Here is a 16,558-nt window from a genome sequence, read left to right as displayed (position 1 = left end):
CATAAAATGATTGCACTGAGCACTGTTTCAGATCGTAATCTATGCACTGTAAATTTAACATGTACTTGAATGAGATTATTGTACGATCTGATAAACGAAGAAAAAGTTTATTTCAACAGTTATTTATTCTTATTTCAAAATTCATAACGAATATTTTCAATACTTGACGAATGACCCGTATGCCAAAGCTTTCAGCAGTTTAACGTCGAAAAATCGTGTTACAATTCTTACCAGTAACTGCGTCTTAAGATGCCAGTGTTATAGTTTGCCGCAACGCAAACATTCCCTCGAGACAATTTTTTCGCTTTTTATGATAGAAATATGCAAGTCATTGCATAAATGAAACAATAGATCGTTAGGTTTTACATAGTTTCGTAATTCATTTTTTCTCGGAACCTGCGACGCGTAACCCATTGTTTCCGGAGATTACATCGTTTACACGATAGTAGTAATAAAGATCGCCTGAAAACTTTTATCTTAGTCAGTGGGAAGGAATAGTTCGAATTCGAAAAGAATAATTAGAAAATGAGCAACCGAATCAAGAATCTTCGATTGTTTTGTTCTCCAACGTGCGTTCAGTCAGTTGCGCGTCGCAAGACGAAGCCGCGGAAAGCCAGGCTCGGGGCGTGTAATCGGGGCGAAAGTTTCGGAAAGAAAAAAAAAAAAAAAAAAACAAGAAGCAAGGATCGCGTCTGACTGGGATAAGGTTAATCGAAAATTTTCGGATGTCGGGTAATCGGCCGGGCTCCAGCCGAGCGCCCCTTCGCGGTCTTATCGATAATTTACGCGCGAGCGCGAGAGAAGCAATTTAGTCGGCTATATATTGACGGCTGGAGATTATCGTCGGCGAGGTTCCCTGTCATTGTGTATATATCGGCTTGCGGCCTGAGATAGGCTAAGTGCGCTCGGTACTTCGCGTCCCCAACTTTGCGCGGGGCGAGGGGGACGCGCGGATCACGTGGCTTTACGACCGCGCCGCCTCCTTCCCTTTTATTTCGTCAATTTTTTAGAGCCGATAACCAACGCAATTCGCGGGGCGTTACAAGTCAACGTCTGCGTCTCTTGTCTTTCTTACGGCGGTGGAAAGTGTGCCCCGCCGATATAAAACCTAATTGGCCCTTAGGAAAGGTTATCTGAAATCGGACGGATCTATATGAATATTCGAATCGCGTTTAATCTCGAACACAGCACAAAGCGCAGGGAGTTTCAACTGTGCCGCTTGGTTAGCTCATTATCAGTATTGATTCGGCATTAATTAACCATAACAGACTTAATCACCGATGGCAACTAGCATCTCAGTAGAAACGAGTAGAAACGAACGACTCCCCCTCCCGAGCCGCCGTGTCGAGTGATCGGCCGCGTCGAATTGACCGCGCGCGCGCGCGCATTCTTTTCTTTCGAGATGCCGAAAACGATTTATCATCGCGATCCGCTTCCGAAATTCAAGCTTCGTGCACGCTCCCCGAAATCCATCTTCGTCACGTTAACCGCTAGAGTCTTAAACCCGTTCTCCGCGGCGCGGGAGGCCAGCCGGAGCAAAGTTTTCGTAAACTCCATTGTACCGTCTTTGGCCAAAAGGTTCTAGCGCGAAATACAAAAATAAAATGCACCTGGGAATCGACAGGTTCTGCAGTGGCCTTGCCGAGCGACAAAAGCGCGGAGAAGAACGGTTCGCGAGATTCTCGTGTCCTCGGGTATGCATGTGAGGAAAGGTCAAGTGTGCTCCGGGCTAGACAATGAAGCACCTACTCCTCTTTAGCAACGCGCGGTTCGGCTTGGCGAGCTTTTAAAGGGCAACCGAGAGAAAGTATCTATCGAGCGCTGCGACTCCGATGTATTATTCAGCCGCGAGGCCTTTTTTCCCCTCCACTCTCCCCCTATCACTCTCTCTCTCTCTCTCTCTCTCTCTCTCTCTCTCTCTCTCTCTCTCAGTTCGCTGTTTTATGGCTATTGCTTCGGGTTTTTTCCAGCGATTAATTATTGACGGTCATTAACGACGTCGAATAGCGTTAATGTTTGCTTCCGATTCGGCGCCGTGAGCCGGCTTTAGGCGTTAACCGATAGGACGGGATCGCTATCAAATTATACTTAGCGATAAACTGAAACGTCATGCAAGTGAATATCGATCGACGGGGGGTTGCGGGCTAATGGCTATCGACTTGGCAGATTTAGATTTCTATCTGATCGGCCTGCACTCGGAGCTGAGTATTCGCGAGGGAAATGGGAATGTTTGCAAGTCGCGTCGAACGTTTTCTGTAAAGTCATCGCGATCAGTGCGACTCGTACGAGTCGACGCGGCCAGCGACGAAAGGACGTATCGTCGCTCCGCTGCAGAGTTACAATCCGCGATCGGTATCTCGTTGCAACGAGTGCTCCTTCAGCGGTCGTTGTCGGTCCAATTAATCAGTCGGTGCTTAAAATGAATTATTTAAGGCCGCGCGCGGTGTGCCTTTTTCTTTTCTCCCGCCAAGTTTTCGAGCTTTCAATGAAATCAGCCCGGGCCGTCGGATAGCTGACGCCGGCAACTTGATAATCGTCGGCTCCGTCGCCGAGCAAAGTTAAAGCGCGGGCTCTTCGCAACTCGGCGACCCGGGCGTCGGCAGACGATGAGAACGAAGTAGGCTTGCGCGCGTCGCTGCAGCGAGGAAAAGGGAAAGCGAGCTCGTCGTTCGATGCATCGCAATTAGTCGTTCCACCCGCGTCCCGCCGGCATTTTGCCGAGTTTCGTTGGCTGCCGCCCCGTTTAACGAGCTTCTCTCTCGCGAGTCGCGCTCCGAACATACATAACGAGCGAAGTGCTGGTACACACGTGTATTCGGTTTGTCTGGTTACGCGTGAGACGTAAGTCGATCCAAGGTTCGCTCGCGCAGCAGAGACAGCCTCGTCTCGTTTTTCTTATCACGGGTGAACGTGTTTGAGACGCGGACTCGCACGTCGCTATAAATAGTGTTCGCGCAGTGTCAAGGTCTGCTCTCCGCCTCGCAGCACCATTCTCATCTGTGAGCCTCTGCTTGCTTGCGGAACCCTATCGTACCCGCGTGCCTTCCCCCCTTTTCATTTTTCGACACGCATTATTCGCGCTCTATTTGAATACATGCGCGTTTGAATATTCGCTCTGTCTCGCGGACAACCGACTTACGTAACTGCTTCAGCTGTGCACGCGTGGATTTTAATAATCGATATACACACATTTTGTGGCGTGTATACGCAGACACATCGACGAGTTGACGTGCATGCCCTGCTGTTTTCTTTTCTGTTGTTTCTCTGTCCACGTCGAGCACCAAAAATATCAGTCGCACGGCGGTGAGTAATGTGTAATTAATTCAGTCTGCGTGTGCATTGCAGTTGTCACGGAACAGAGCACCGGCATGCCGCCAAGCACGAGAAACGTCCGTCGCAGAAGCTCGAGTCCTCCTGGCCGTTCTTCCTGTGAGTACGATCATGTACATATGTATGTATACGTGTGTGTGTGTGTGTGTGTGTGTGTGTGTGTGTGTGTGTGTGTGTGTGTGTGTGTGTGTGTGTGTGTGTGTGTGTGTGTGTGTGTGTGTGTGTGTGTGTGTGTGTGTGTGTGTGTGTGTGTGTGTGTGTGTGTGTGTGTGTGTGTGTGTGTGTGTGTGTGTGTGTCTATTTCTCGCCCGCGTTTCGGTCGTCGCGCTCTCGTTTCCATCGCGCCGCCGATCGCACGGGACACGATTCGCAGTGGCGCGAATCGATTTTCATCGGCCGAATAAACAGTCCGCAAGTATACACGCGCGCGAGAGCCGACGCGAATGCTCGGCGTGCAGTCGCGGCACCGCCGTCGTTATATAATTCAATGTGCGCTTGGCGTGCGCCAATGTCCCCGATGAAATCGCTCCGGCCAGGCGCCACTGGAAGCACGCGCGCGGTTCACTGAAATAATGTCCAGTTGTAGGGCGACGAGGGCCGAGCGCGGCCAAGGCTCGCTCTGGATGGCCAATGCCGATGGGGCGCCCTCGTCGCATAGCTCGGTCGCAACCGCGAATCCGCGCCCCTGCCCGATGTGCGGCACGGCGCGGCTAACCGGTCGCGCGACGCCCGCGACGCCGTACCCGGCGCACCAGTACGCACCACGCCAAGCGTCTACTCGGCGGACTTTCATTAGCACGACGACGTCTGCTTCCGTTCTCTTTGCGAAAGTGTGCGCGCGAAGGCAATCTTCGGGCCGGCGACACGGACAATTTCCGCGGGTCATTCTTTAGGGAGCGGAGCGGGCAGTCTAGCGCGCTGCCTTTTTGCTCTCGTGTGTCGCCTGGACGTTGGCGCGGTGATCGATTCGCGGCACAGCGAACGAGTCTCTGTCGGCTCGCGGCCGAAAATGCACGGTCGTTCCGTCGACGAAGATCCGCTTGGGCATCGATAATCGATCGCTCCCGCGCGGAATTCTCGACGGCCGAGGCGCGCCCTCATGAAAATTCATATATCGCGCGGCGTCTCGCGTGTCCGCAGCAGCAGCCGGACCCTTGTAATCGCTCATCTTCGATCTCTCCCCCGCGTACGTCCAACGTACTTAGCATGCAAAATAGGCCGGAACAGGATGGGGAAAGGGAGATGCGACGGGGAAGAGTTGTTTGCCTCGACGTTGCCGAGAAAAAGGGAAAAAAGATGAATTCCTCCGATTGATTTCCTTTCGAGAAATGACTGATGAATTATCGCGTGAATTCACTGCTTATAAGCCGATCATAATTCCGCGGCTTTCGTTATCAATTTGCGCATTGGGACTAATGTATCGATTGCGATTTTTGCTTGTACTTCGTAACAAAATTGGTCGCTTTATCTATTGGATTGTATAGTATTTTTCGAATATTCGTGAACAATTCGTGAAGCAACCAGCAACTCATCGCGATAAAAGCAATTACAGTTGAAAGAAAATCGGTTGACCCTGGGTCATCCGAAACGTCCTAACCCCGATGAATAAACTAGGACAATTGCAAAATCAAACGATATATCTTGTCCGAATATTTGGTTGAACGTCAAACTACTCATTCCTCGGGAAGAAAAGAACATCGTAACTTCGAGAATAAACGAATCAACCGAAAGAATAAAAAGCAGCAAATCGACGTTGATGCAGAAGGATGAGCCAGAAGTGCAGGCGTCCCGTGAGTACAGCTGGTCATTTCGTTCTGCCGTACCTAAGTTTTTACGGCAGTAGTGCGCTAACCGAATTGGGCCCTTTACATTAGAACGAAAAAACCCTTTGCCGCAAATCTGGTACATTGAAAATCTGCCAATCACGATTGATTACCAAAGCGTAGATCGTGTTCTCCAGTCGCCGTGGAAAATCCTCGTCAAGGGCACCGCGAACGGCATATTTTCCCACGAATTCGTAGCCACTTGAGCGTGGTCCCACGGGACGACAATCTGCGCCCCTATCGATTGCCGAGGCGCGCGTTAGCGAATCTCCGTCCTCGGCAAAGTCTTCGCGAAAGCTGTTCGCCGAAGGAGTTGCAACAGCGCAGGCGATAAGGTACGAGACGGGTGCCGCACACGCGCGGACCGAAGCATTTCGCTTTTGCAATTTTTCGAGTTGGCGCCGTTTCACCGATCAATAATGCACGAACGAGAGAGAGAGAGAGAGAGAGAGAGAGACAGAGACGGCGAGGCTCGGCGTCGCTTCGCGCCCGCCGCTGCTAGATGGCACGACTTTTCTCGCTGCATCCCCTCCCGCCGCTGCCGAAAACTCGCGCGCCGCGAGCTTTTTCGGGCGACGGGTTTGCGAGAGAGCGGCACAGGTGGCGCCACTCGGCGCTCTACGCGCGCACGGTTCGCTAGTCGCCGTTAACGATGATAACTGGCCGACGACTCGACCGGCGCCGAAGTGGATAACTGCCTCGGGCGAGACACGTGACGATAAAACAAACGGCGCGTTAACGCCGTCGGCCGGCTGCGTTCGCGGCGTCGAGCATTAAACGCGCGCAGTCCAGCGTGAAGAGCGTCGAGCGCCGAAAGCGCCAGAGTGAGCTTTTTATGTGGCGCACCGGCGGGGGGGGGGGGGGGGGGGGATAATTCGCCCAACTGCGAGAGCCTCGCCCGAGAACGTCGCGCGGAGAAATCTTTATTGTTCGCGCCGTTAAACTTCATGCCCCGAGCAATACAAGAGAGTTGCGCGAGCTTACGAGCGTGAGAAGTGTCACGGGCGAGAGCTTTCGGAGACTCGACCTCTCGCCAACCGGACGCGATTTGGAATTCACACCTTTTGTGTCTCTTCTTCTTCCTCTCCTCGGCGCGCCGAGAAGACGCCCGCGGAGACGCCCTTTCGCCGCGTCCCTCCTCTTCGAATCGCTCCGGCAGAGCTCGACGCGTAGAGCGAACTGGCGCGTCCAGCCTTTGAGGTCGATACCAGCTGGGACTATGGGCTACCAGGTTCGCGAGCCAACTTGTTACTTCGGCTATGTGTTGGCGAAAATCAATTTCCCAGACGCCCCCTAGCTCGTCCTGCCTATCGTGGATCGCGCACCGTCAGATTCGCGTTACACCTGCTCGCGCGCAGTCAGCACACAGGGCCCGTCACGCCGACGCCGTGGAATAAATTAATTCCTCGCGTGTAGCCGTTGACGCGTTATGGTGCGTGTGTTTTCCTCCTGACGAGCGGATCGATCATCACCGATGCAGAAAAATACGCGTACGTTCGAGCCGGAATTCTCGGGTACGCGCGACGGAGAGAGGCTGGCAGCTTGTCAAGCGGCGGCGGCCAATTGAAGTCGAAGCTCGTTCCCTCGAAGATGAGAAGGTGTCTTTCCCCGACGAACAATGATTATCGACTTGCGATTCTCGCTCGACTGTGATATGCCAAAAAATCCTTCCGTTCCCTTGGCGAACGCGTCTTCGTATAAGCCTGAAACGGCAAACACGGCCGAGGGCAATCTGCATCGCTCGAAATTCACGGGCGGTCCATCGATTCGCCGAGGCGTAAGAGCAACAACGGCGCTCGCGGCTCATTAAGGTAAACACAGAGCCGAGCGGCAGAGTGAAATTGCAGCTTTAGAAGTAGCGCGAACTGAGTCAAGGATCACGCAGTATCTCTCTCTCTCTCTCTCTCGCTCTGGCGGCCCCCGAACTTATCATACTGCCGGGGCTGACCTTAGCCGCCGTGGCGGCAACACCGATTGATCGATATCTGAAAATAGCAGCTACTCGCACTCTCTCTCTCTCTCTCTCTCTCTCTCTCTCTCTCTCTCTCTCTCTCTGCCTATCTGATTGCCTTCTAGAGACAGGCCTGCAAGGATGTTATTTATAAAGTTTTGCGAGATGCAAATCATTAGTTACGTCGCAGCTTGCCTACTGATAATATTTTTTGTTTCGAACGATGGTCTTTTTGTATCTCTAGACGAGTCCCCATATCTGCCAATTCAATCTTGAAAAAAATAAACAAAACGACAAAATGACGCCAGTATCGAGAAGCCAACAAATGAACCGTGTTGAACGCGTGAACGCAGAGGTTGAATTTTGCGAATGCGAGACTGCAGCTGTCGGAAGCTCATGCAAGTATTTGTCGACTCCCCCGCGCGGAGTTTAAATTGGAGTTCGCCGTGTCGAACTCGGCGCCGCACACAAGACACGCCGGGAAGCCGTAACGTCGTAATCAACGTGCAGCGCCCGATCCGAACTTGCCGATAATTTGAACGTCGATCGGCGCGGCCCTGCGCCACCCAACTCGATTGTCCAGAAGTCCTAAGGCCCCGCGCGACCGTTACCCAATCGGCCGAGCGTCTCGGTCGTCGCGAACAGTAGCTCCCGCGGTCGCGTCGCGAAAATATCGGATCGTGCGACCGACACGATGTTGCACTGGGGACGGGATTGGAGCGCGGCGCGGCGCCTTGTCCCGCGCTAACATCTCGCGCGAGCGATAGCAAATGATTAATTTCGCCATTAGACACGGGATAACTCATGGTTTTATCAGCTACGCGCGCCAAGATAAGCCCCGCCATTTACCTTAGCCCCGTTCTCTACCCGCGGTATCACCGCGCGCACCGCCGTGATTCATAACGTTTTCATAAATTTTCATTTGTCGACCGGGAGCGCTATCTTGATTGTTAAATCTCTAGTTACTTGTCGTCGTTTCATTGACAAACGATCGAGGAGTAATGATCCAATGCACACCACCGCACCGAATATCCCTTCATTTGATTTCATAGCGCCAATATGGACTCACTTGAATAATGAAACATTCTCGAATAACATACCGCAAACGTTGCTTCCAAAGAACGCAAAGCATTTACAACAATTCTTTTACTTGTAGAACGAAAATTCTGAATTCGCGCGATTTTTAGGAAATACAGCAGCTTTTGAGGAACCAATCGCTATTCTTCGAATTCAAACAAAATCTTACTCATCCGGAAAATCGTAAGCATTACTGCTTTGGAAAAATTTTAAGCCGCGAATTTTGATTCGCGTGACCTAGATTAAGATTTATATTTCTTTAGATTGTTATTGTCCTGTTTAATTATTTTTCAATGATCATATTAAAAAAAAAAATTGAAAAAAAACAATCGTTAAAAACCATGACGGCAACACTCCCCCCCCCCCCCCCCCCCCCCCCCCCCTCCCCACACACACACGCGTACATACAACTATATTACATATGCTGCACTGTGGCGCTTTATACTCTTGCACCGGGCTGTACTTACTACCACATAAGCGCTCGACACATGCAGAAGCGAGCTTGCAAGCACACTCTCGAGCGCCATCTAGCGGCGTCTGACGTGCAACTGCGCGGGCTGGTGGTTTTCTTTGCTTTCGCAGACATCACGCGAGTGGTCGTTGGGGCTGGTCAGTGCCGTGCGTTGCGTTTTTTTTTCATCACTCAAACATGAATGAGCGTACACGGATTTTCTCGGGCGAATAATCGATTTCGTGCCTTTCTCGCTGCTGCCAATATCGTCGATCTGACAATCGCTTCGCGAACAATACGACGAAAGCAAAAAAGAAAAGAAAACAAGCGTCGAAGCGAAACTCGATCGATTCTCGTCTGTAAGTTTAAGCTTAGTCGTGCGCCTGCTATACATGTACGTACACACCGACATTCCTGCGCGAATATGTCGAGACTGAGGTGTTGCTGCTGCTGCTGCTGTTGCTATTCCTAGCGCGAGGATGTCTCTGTGACAGGTTGGTTAATTTTTTTTGGCGTACTACTGCTCGCAGTTGCCTTTCCGCCACCCGTCACTCATTTTTTTCTCAGTGTGGAGCTGAGCGTCGATGTTGATGCGCTTTGACTTTTCCGTCATTCCTGGGCACTTCCTGCGAGAGTTCAGCATCGACGCTCGCGCGAATCCAATGAGAGTTACAGCGAAAAGATGTTCTCTTCGAAGTAAGACCTTTTATTGTTCTCCCTTCGAGGCTTGAAGCGCGCGCGCGCGCGCAGAACTTCGGTAGCGCTGCATTTTTCGGGTTGATCGTGTTGCTTCGGCGACGAAAGCAAGACTTTCCGCCGAGCTCGTGCACCTTGCAACGCCAACCGCCGCGCAATTCTTACGTAATAGTTGTGATTCCTTCTTTTTTTCGGCCGCCGTCCGTCATTATCGCGGCAATGGCGCAACGAGCCTCGTGGCAGCATTCAACAGATCGATGCTTTCTCTATTGGATTCGACACGCTGATCACTCTCTCCTGCTTTCTAAAATTTTGTAACGAACGCGCGTTTGCAATTCAGCAACAGTGGAAAAGAGAAAAGAAACGAGGTATACCCGGCGGACCTATGTATATGGGCTGAGAAGCTGAAAGACAGAGTAAGGAAAGTGGGCGGATGCTGCTGCTGCTGCTGCTGCTGCAAGGATGACGAGATACGGCTTTGCAAGGTTGGCACTTTGGCGCTCGCGGCGCTCCAATGCCAATCCCGCCGGTGGCAACAACCAGGAGAACAACCCTCTCATGTACGGATGCTATGACGATGATAGTTTGTGTATTGCAACAAACACACGACACTGCAATTTGAGCACGATGTGTTGACGAGCACTCATGTATAGCTCCCTCGTTCTTCTTTTTTGATCCTCGATCCTACAACCCCTTTGTTTGCTGCTTGCCGTCATGTTACTAGAAGGGCCGTGTAGCCTATATATGTGAATTGCTCTCTCATTGTTTCACTTTTATTTGTTTGTTTTTTTCTTTTACGTTAACTTACGGTAGATAATTTCTTCAAGCTGGAATCAGCAAAAAATTGATGGATCATTCCAAAAGCTTCAGACGAAATTGTTTTCATATAAACTTTGATATAACAGTTGTTTTATAAACTTTAAGCGCAATAAAATACACTTCATTGAAATGTTGAAAGTTATTCATTAATAGATTTAAAGACGCCTTGAAAAACACTTTGAGAGTCGTTCACCCTTTCCGTTGAGTTGTTTGTTTGCCACTTTATTCGCTGAGAAAAAAAAAAAGACAGCGCAACGCTTATTGTACTCGTTTGGCAAGCAGAGTAAAAAAAGGAAAAGAAACAAGACACACACTTATGTTCACAGCTTGTGTAAACAAACAGAGATCTTTCGAATTTTGACGAATAAAGAAAAAGAAAAACACGTTTGAAAAACGCACCCGAGAAAATGAAGAGGAATAAAGAAAAATCTGCTTTCACTATGATTGAACCTTATCACCCGCTTACAGCAACAGCAGCTCAGAATGAGCAGCATCATAATGGACGCAGGCTTTAGCGCGCGCTCGCGTTTATGCAACGATGATTGAAAGCTGCCTCCCATTGTTGCTTTCGTTGTGTACACGTACGAGAGAGAGAGAGAGAGAGAGAGAGTGCGAGAGAGAGAGAGAGATATGACTGAGGAGCTGCAGCACAGGTGCACGTGATTATTGCTGCTTAAAAAAATGAACGTGATGTATAGACCGCCCGTTCGAGCGATGTTTGCGCACTTGTATTGCACAAAATAAAAAAATTGCCTCAGCTTACGTAAGAATGCCAGTCGATATACTTTGGCTGTATGTGTATATTTGCTCATGGTTTTGGTTTCTCCTTTAACATGACTTGTGTCTATTTTATTTTTCGGGGCCTGCGTCTATCTCTTTATCCGCCTCCACTTTCGAAGACTTGGCAATGAGAGGTAAATATACGTATACGCTTAATTATGCACCGTTCGCCTACACTCATTCGTATTAACATCATACACAGAACAAGAAGCTCGATACTTTCTTTTCGTTGCCGCCCCTTTGTCGATTAATCGATAAATTCCGTCTCGCGTGTCGCCGGCAGCCAAGGAGAAGGGTGAAAATTAACGTCCATAAAAATAACAATAATTGCCCGTTTCCTTTGGAAAAAGGGACCTTGCAGTAGGTGCTTGCCGACCACAGATGCGAACCGATAGCGCCGGCGGGCAGGAGCGAGCTGGGCGAATCGAACGCGCGCGACGGCTTCGCCCGCTTCCGGTGCAATTTGTTTTGCTTTCACGCTGATTGCAGGCCGAAGGTAACGCTAAGGGCGAGCGCGTCGAGTGCGTGCACGGGGCGCCCCCGTGGCCAGCTCGACGGAGCGAGATGCGGGCCAGGCGCAACGGTCGGAGCCGCCGCGAGATCAATCGACGGTCGTCGTCGCTCGCCGCCCAGCAGCCCCGCCCGTCGTCGCTTCGCGCGCGACGTCGTCCGCGTTCGCGTGTCATATCGCGGCAATGCCATCGAGATGCCGATCTCTTCGGCCCTACGTCCGCGCGAGGCACGCGAGCGACAATAGGCTCGCGGTCTGCAGATCTGCCTGTTGAAGCGAACGCGAAGTCATCTATAGATGCCAGAATGCGCCTTCGTCCCTCGCGAAGCGGAGCCCAAGTAATGGCGGCCGCTAAACAACGAGGGCGATCGCCGCGAAAACTCGCGCGCGGAGTTAGCCGATGGCAATCGATAGAATGTTTTATTGCGTTCTATGCCCGCCCATAGGTACACGAGCCGCGGGCCTCTTGTGCGCGCCACTGGTGCAACAGCCTTCGACGGTGGGAGAAATGGTATATAAGCCGTCCCCCCGCTCCCGAAATCGACGGAACGTGTTATTTTTAAGCGCGAGCTCGGCTTCGCGCTTATCGAGTTTCCGAAAGTTAACGTTCGCCAAGGCGCTCATCTCTCTCTCCTTGCTGCGCCGGAGGTCTCGATATCCGAGTGTCGCGAGCAAATTCAAGGTCTCGCGAGGAGGCGCGATCGCTCGGTATAAAAGCCAGTCGCGTATACTCCTTTCGCATTGATCGACGCGCCGAGCGAGGCGTACGCGCTCGCGCGGGACTCGCTCGAGCCTTGGTCCCCGAAAAATCACGCGGCGACACGTCGACACGTTGTACCTGTTACGCGCGGCCCCCGGGGCCCCGACAGCAGCGCGCAATTCCGCCTTTCGACTTCGGCGAGCCGTCGCCGAGTGGAGAGCAATCGAAGCGCGTGCGACACCGTCCGCGACACGGCAAATCTGCGCGCGGAATCGAGCGACGCCCGCGCTCCCGCGGCGCGCGCGGCAGAGGTGACGTCCGGCCCGATCGCGCGCTCGGACCTCGCCGCCACAGCCGCCGCCGCCGGCGCCGCCGGCGCCGCCTGCGAGTGTGTAATCGATGGAATCGGAATCGATGAGCTATGAAATTTGTCGCTGCGGCGCGCGCGCTTGCCGCTGCCGTCGTCATCGTCGTATTGATCCTCTCCGTTTCCCCGACACACGTGAGCCGTTGCACCTAATGGGGACTGCGCCTCGCGCGCGCGGTTACGGACCCCCGCCACCAGAGATTTTTCGTCCCGGCTGTTTCGGCGTTAATTACGTTTACTCGACGTGCACTTCGACGTCGAACGTTGACTGCCCGAACACTAATCGCGGCAACAGAGTTAAATTCGATTTTTCAACGTGTTGTTATTTTTTTTTTTGGTCGTTGAATAGCCGTTTCGGGAATTGCAAATTGAATGGCAGCCAGCCAAGTGGCCTCCTCTTTTTTCGAAAAATCCTCCATTCTGCGAAACAGTTCATGACGTGGAGTAATACGTCACGACCAACTGCATTCTCAATTTAGAAATCGATACTCCGTCGGATGATCTTATTTTTGCGAATAATAATACAATCATTCCACCAGCGGATGGGTTTCGTTCGAAAGGAAGCAAATTATTTTCTGGACGCAAGCGCGCGCGAAGCCTAAAACGCGATGCGCTTTTATCGAGAAATTCATTCGTCACATCAGAGCCGAATTGCTTGCGGCATTTAGGATATTGGCAAGACCGTTTGAAAGTAAAATTGACAGCTTTTGCCCGAATCTAAATACATCGAAAAAAAAGTTAACGACTATTTAAAAAAAAAATTCGACAAAAGTATTATTCTAGAAATAGACAATAGAACAGCCACCAAAATAACTATTCGCTTGTCCACTTTGGTCAATAAAGCAAAATCTAGATCTTTTCGTTTTGTTACACACTGCATCTACAGACAGACAATTGGCAATAAGGTTTTGTGCGGCAAGAGTGGCGGCGGGCTTTGAAATCGATAGCCGTTATTACCTTCCTCATCGGAAATAGACGAATCGGCCTCAAACGGAGACGGACCATTATATGCTATTACACCTGCGCAAACACAATCGACTGACCCGCATTATGCCTCTCGGTGCTTTCGCACGAAAGGACGACGACGATACGGGGCTACTTTCCCCCGTGGACTAAGATCCGAAAATGCGTTCTTGTCGATCAAAGCACACTAGCTCGTTAGCCGAAAACGGCATTTGCACAAGCTACCTCTCGCTTCGCCCAATGAATAATTCACGAGCTTGCCATTTTTGCTTCCCATTGCGCGCTAGCTGTCCCGGACGTCGTCGCAAGCGCGTGCGAGCGAGAAGACATACGACTGGATTGTTCGCATTGGAGACAGCGCTCGCTCTCGCAGGCACAATCGCACCGCGGCCACGAGGTGAACAGCGGAAAATCAAAGCCAATCCCGCGCTGGCGCAAGTAGGAGGGAAATAAAAAAAGAAAAGGGCGAGAGCGTATCGATTGCCGCGCGCGTACAAGTATACCCGCAGGCGAGACCTTAGCGGGGCAATGTCGATTCCGCGATAAAATTAATCCGCGCGCGCCGCCGGTCTATAAGCGACTCTTACCCGACGCTCCTCGCGCCTCCGCGGTGACGCGCGAGCGACGGCGAGGAAGGGGGGGGGGGAGGGACGTACGCCCATCGGGGCCCCAGTGCGCGCGGTGTTTACAAGTGCGACTCACGCATCGATCGTCGCGGGCCTCACGGTTAATTAGCTGCCGCCGGGGCGACTCGCGCTGATCCGCGATCAGCGATCTGCGCGTTCTCACTCGCGGCGACTTGGACGCGCGCCCGCCGTTCGGTCCGAGCGGGATCGAAAGCGCCGACCGATCGATCGAGCCGCGGCGTCCCGCTGAAAGGCAGGAAGCAGCAGCAGCAGAAGCTGCAAGAAAGCGCGCGCGCGTGCGGTTATGCGATCCAGTGACCTACATAGGTGGCGCGTGAGGGCGGGATTTAGAGCGGGTATCCGTCCAATCGATATTTACCCCCTCGCGAGCACGAATGCTTCCTCCACCCCGTAGTACCTACGCCGCGGCCGCACGCGGCTGGATTTTACGACGCTGCGTGTCGTTTTCGGAAGAGGACTCCGCGTCCGGCTCACGCGCGTAACGCGCGAGTCGATCGATCGCGAGAGCTCGCGCGCGGCCTGACGCACGATTGGCCAACCGAGCTCTCTTTCCTTTTTCTCCGGTCCTTTGCTTTTTGCGCGCAACGACGGAGACCGGATCCCGAACCAGGCACGCCGAACACCCGGCGAACCGATAATCATCGCTATCGACCGCGTCCCCCGCGAGGCTTGCGAACGTTCGCGCGGCCCGTCGCGGGCTTGGCGAGATTATCCGCGGCTCGATCTCGGATCGGCTCGCTCCGCGCCTCGGCGGAAGTCTCTTTCTGCCTTTCTCTTTTCCGCTGGCTCGGCCGACGCACGCCGGATCGAGTGCGAGGTCGCGAGTACGGATATCGCGCTCGCGCGGATGCCGATCGACCGCGCGGAATTCACGATCGATGCGCGCGTGCGGGCCGCGCGCCGTGAAAGAGTCATGACTCGTTCGAAAGAGTTCCTTGGCAATTTTTGCGGCGTAATGAATTTCGCGAATTAATAAGGCTGCGCGGTCAAGGGCTCGCGTGTACGTTTGTCCCGATGCTCCGATATTCGACAATAAAAATTTCTCGTTTTCTCTTTTTTTGTTTGCTTTTTCTCTTTTGTCGTCCCATCGAAAGAATCTGCACTTTAATTTTCCGTAATATCAGCGCGAAAAGACGCTTGACGACCGTCGCTCGATAACTCCATTTCGAAAACAAAATTTTCATGACTTCGCAAAAAGATGTTGGCTTACACCCGAATGAAATCTATAAAAACTTCTGGACTCGTCTTCCGAGAAGAAATCTTTCCGAAAAATCTCCGTGCAGCATTGACGGAAGTGGAGGGGGAGGGGCATAAAAGTCACTTCGTCAATTCCGCAAGCTCAGCATCCCTGAAATTTTCGGCCTGTCGAGCCTCTCTTCCCGTGGTGCTGATCGGGTGGCGGGCGACGGTAGCGCGTTATCGTGGCCGGTAAGGCAGGCAGCCAGCGATAAAGCTCCGAGCCACGCCATCTTGGCGCTCGCGGTCGCAACAGTTGGTGGTCAGCTGGGTAAGCGCCGACGACGCCGTTCGTCGGAGCTTGCGAGAGTTTGCTACCCAACGTGACCTATAGCGTTCGCACGCGAACGCGCGACCGCTCGCGAGTTCGTCTGGCAAGGCGAACGCGGCTTCGTTTGGGAAATCAAAACGAATGCTTCGGCGATATGGGTCAAAGGGTGAGGGTGTCATCGATCGACTACGTGCAGCCCGTAATGCAATCCCGAGTTACGCGCGCGTATACGCGCAAAACAATCGCAACCTACAATTTGAGAATCGCGATCCAGTCGCGGAAATTCTCTGGCAAGGAAAGCACTGGTAAATCCGTGGAAAGAGCCAGCGCAAGAGCGCAAGGGTCTGATTGAAAGGCACTTGCGATGGCTTAACTAGACGGTCCAACTTGGTAAATGAAATTCTGGACTAGAAACCTTCTTGCATATAGCTTCGACACGAGGAGTACACGTACGCGTCGATTCCAAAGTTTGTATGTACATACGCCTCGTTCATTGTTGGTAAACTGTGTTGATATCTTTGCGGTCTATGATGGAATCAATCTATCCTTGGCTCGTCTTTCAGCGAGAGCTCATAAATTGTCGTGAAACTTTTGAAGGATTTTCGCGCTGATTAATCGTTGGAATCTAAAACTCACGAGCGATAGAAAAAGGAAAGGGAACAGGAAGAAAACGCCAGTCGGAGGGTAAAAATTCAAGAGGGCATGATCGTTGAAGATAATCAATTAACTCGAGCGAAGTTGTGCAGCTCGACAGAGCTATAAGTAGATCGATCGCCGGTGCTCTCCTTTCTCTGTATTTCCTATCTTTCCTGCCTTTTCGCTGCGCCGTCGGTTTTTATTATTCCGGATGACGCAGTCGAAATGTTTCCCGAAGAGGCGAACAAACTCGTTTCTCGATACGTCGATTGACTCGTCGCTTGTTTTTTTCTCTTCCTA

General features: G+C 52.0%; 1 protein-coding gene across 13 annotated transcripts in view; it reads left to right on the top strand.

Moving 5' to 3' along the window:
- Positions 1 to 16,558, top strand: part of LOC131666969 (potassium/sodium hyperpolarization-activated cyclic nucleotide-gated channel 3-like) — a 112,674-nt gene that overhangs the window by 36,104 nt on the left and 60,012 nt on the right. For 9 of the 13 annotated variants that reach the window (XM_058940110.1, XM_058940109.1, XM_058940107.1 and 6 more), the window contains 2 exons: positions 3,346 to 3,429; positions 11,047 to 11,061. In XM_058940110.1, the coding sequence (XP_058796093.1) occupies positions 3,346 to 3,429; positions 11,047 to 11,061 (99 nt within the window). Of the gene's footprint in view, positions 1 to 3,345; positions 3,430 to 8,765; positions 9,127 to 9,668; positions 9,889 to 11,046; positions 11,062 to 16,558 lie in introns of those variants that run through there. The other 4 variants (XM_058940101.1, XM_058940102.1, XM_058940104.1 and 1 more) reach the window with 3 other exon arrangements.

The sequence above is a fragment of the Phymastichus coffea genome, unplaced genomic scaffold (assembly GCF_024137745.1).
Source record: "Phymastichus coffea isolate CEN01 unplaced genomic scaffold, Cenicafe_Pcof_1.1 PCOF00062, whole genome shotgun sequence".
Lineage (NCBI taxonomy): Eukaryota > Metazoa > Arthropoda > Insecta > Hymenoptera > Eulophidae > Phymastichus > Phymastichus coffea.
This window is presented reverse-complemented; position numbering and strand designations above follow the sequence as displayed.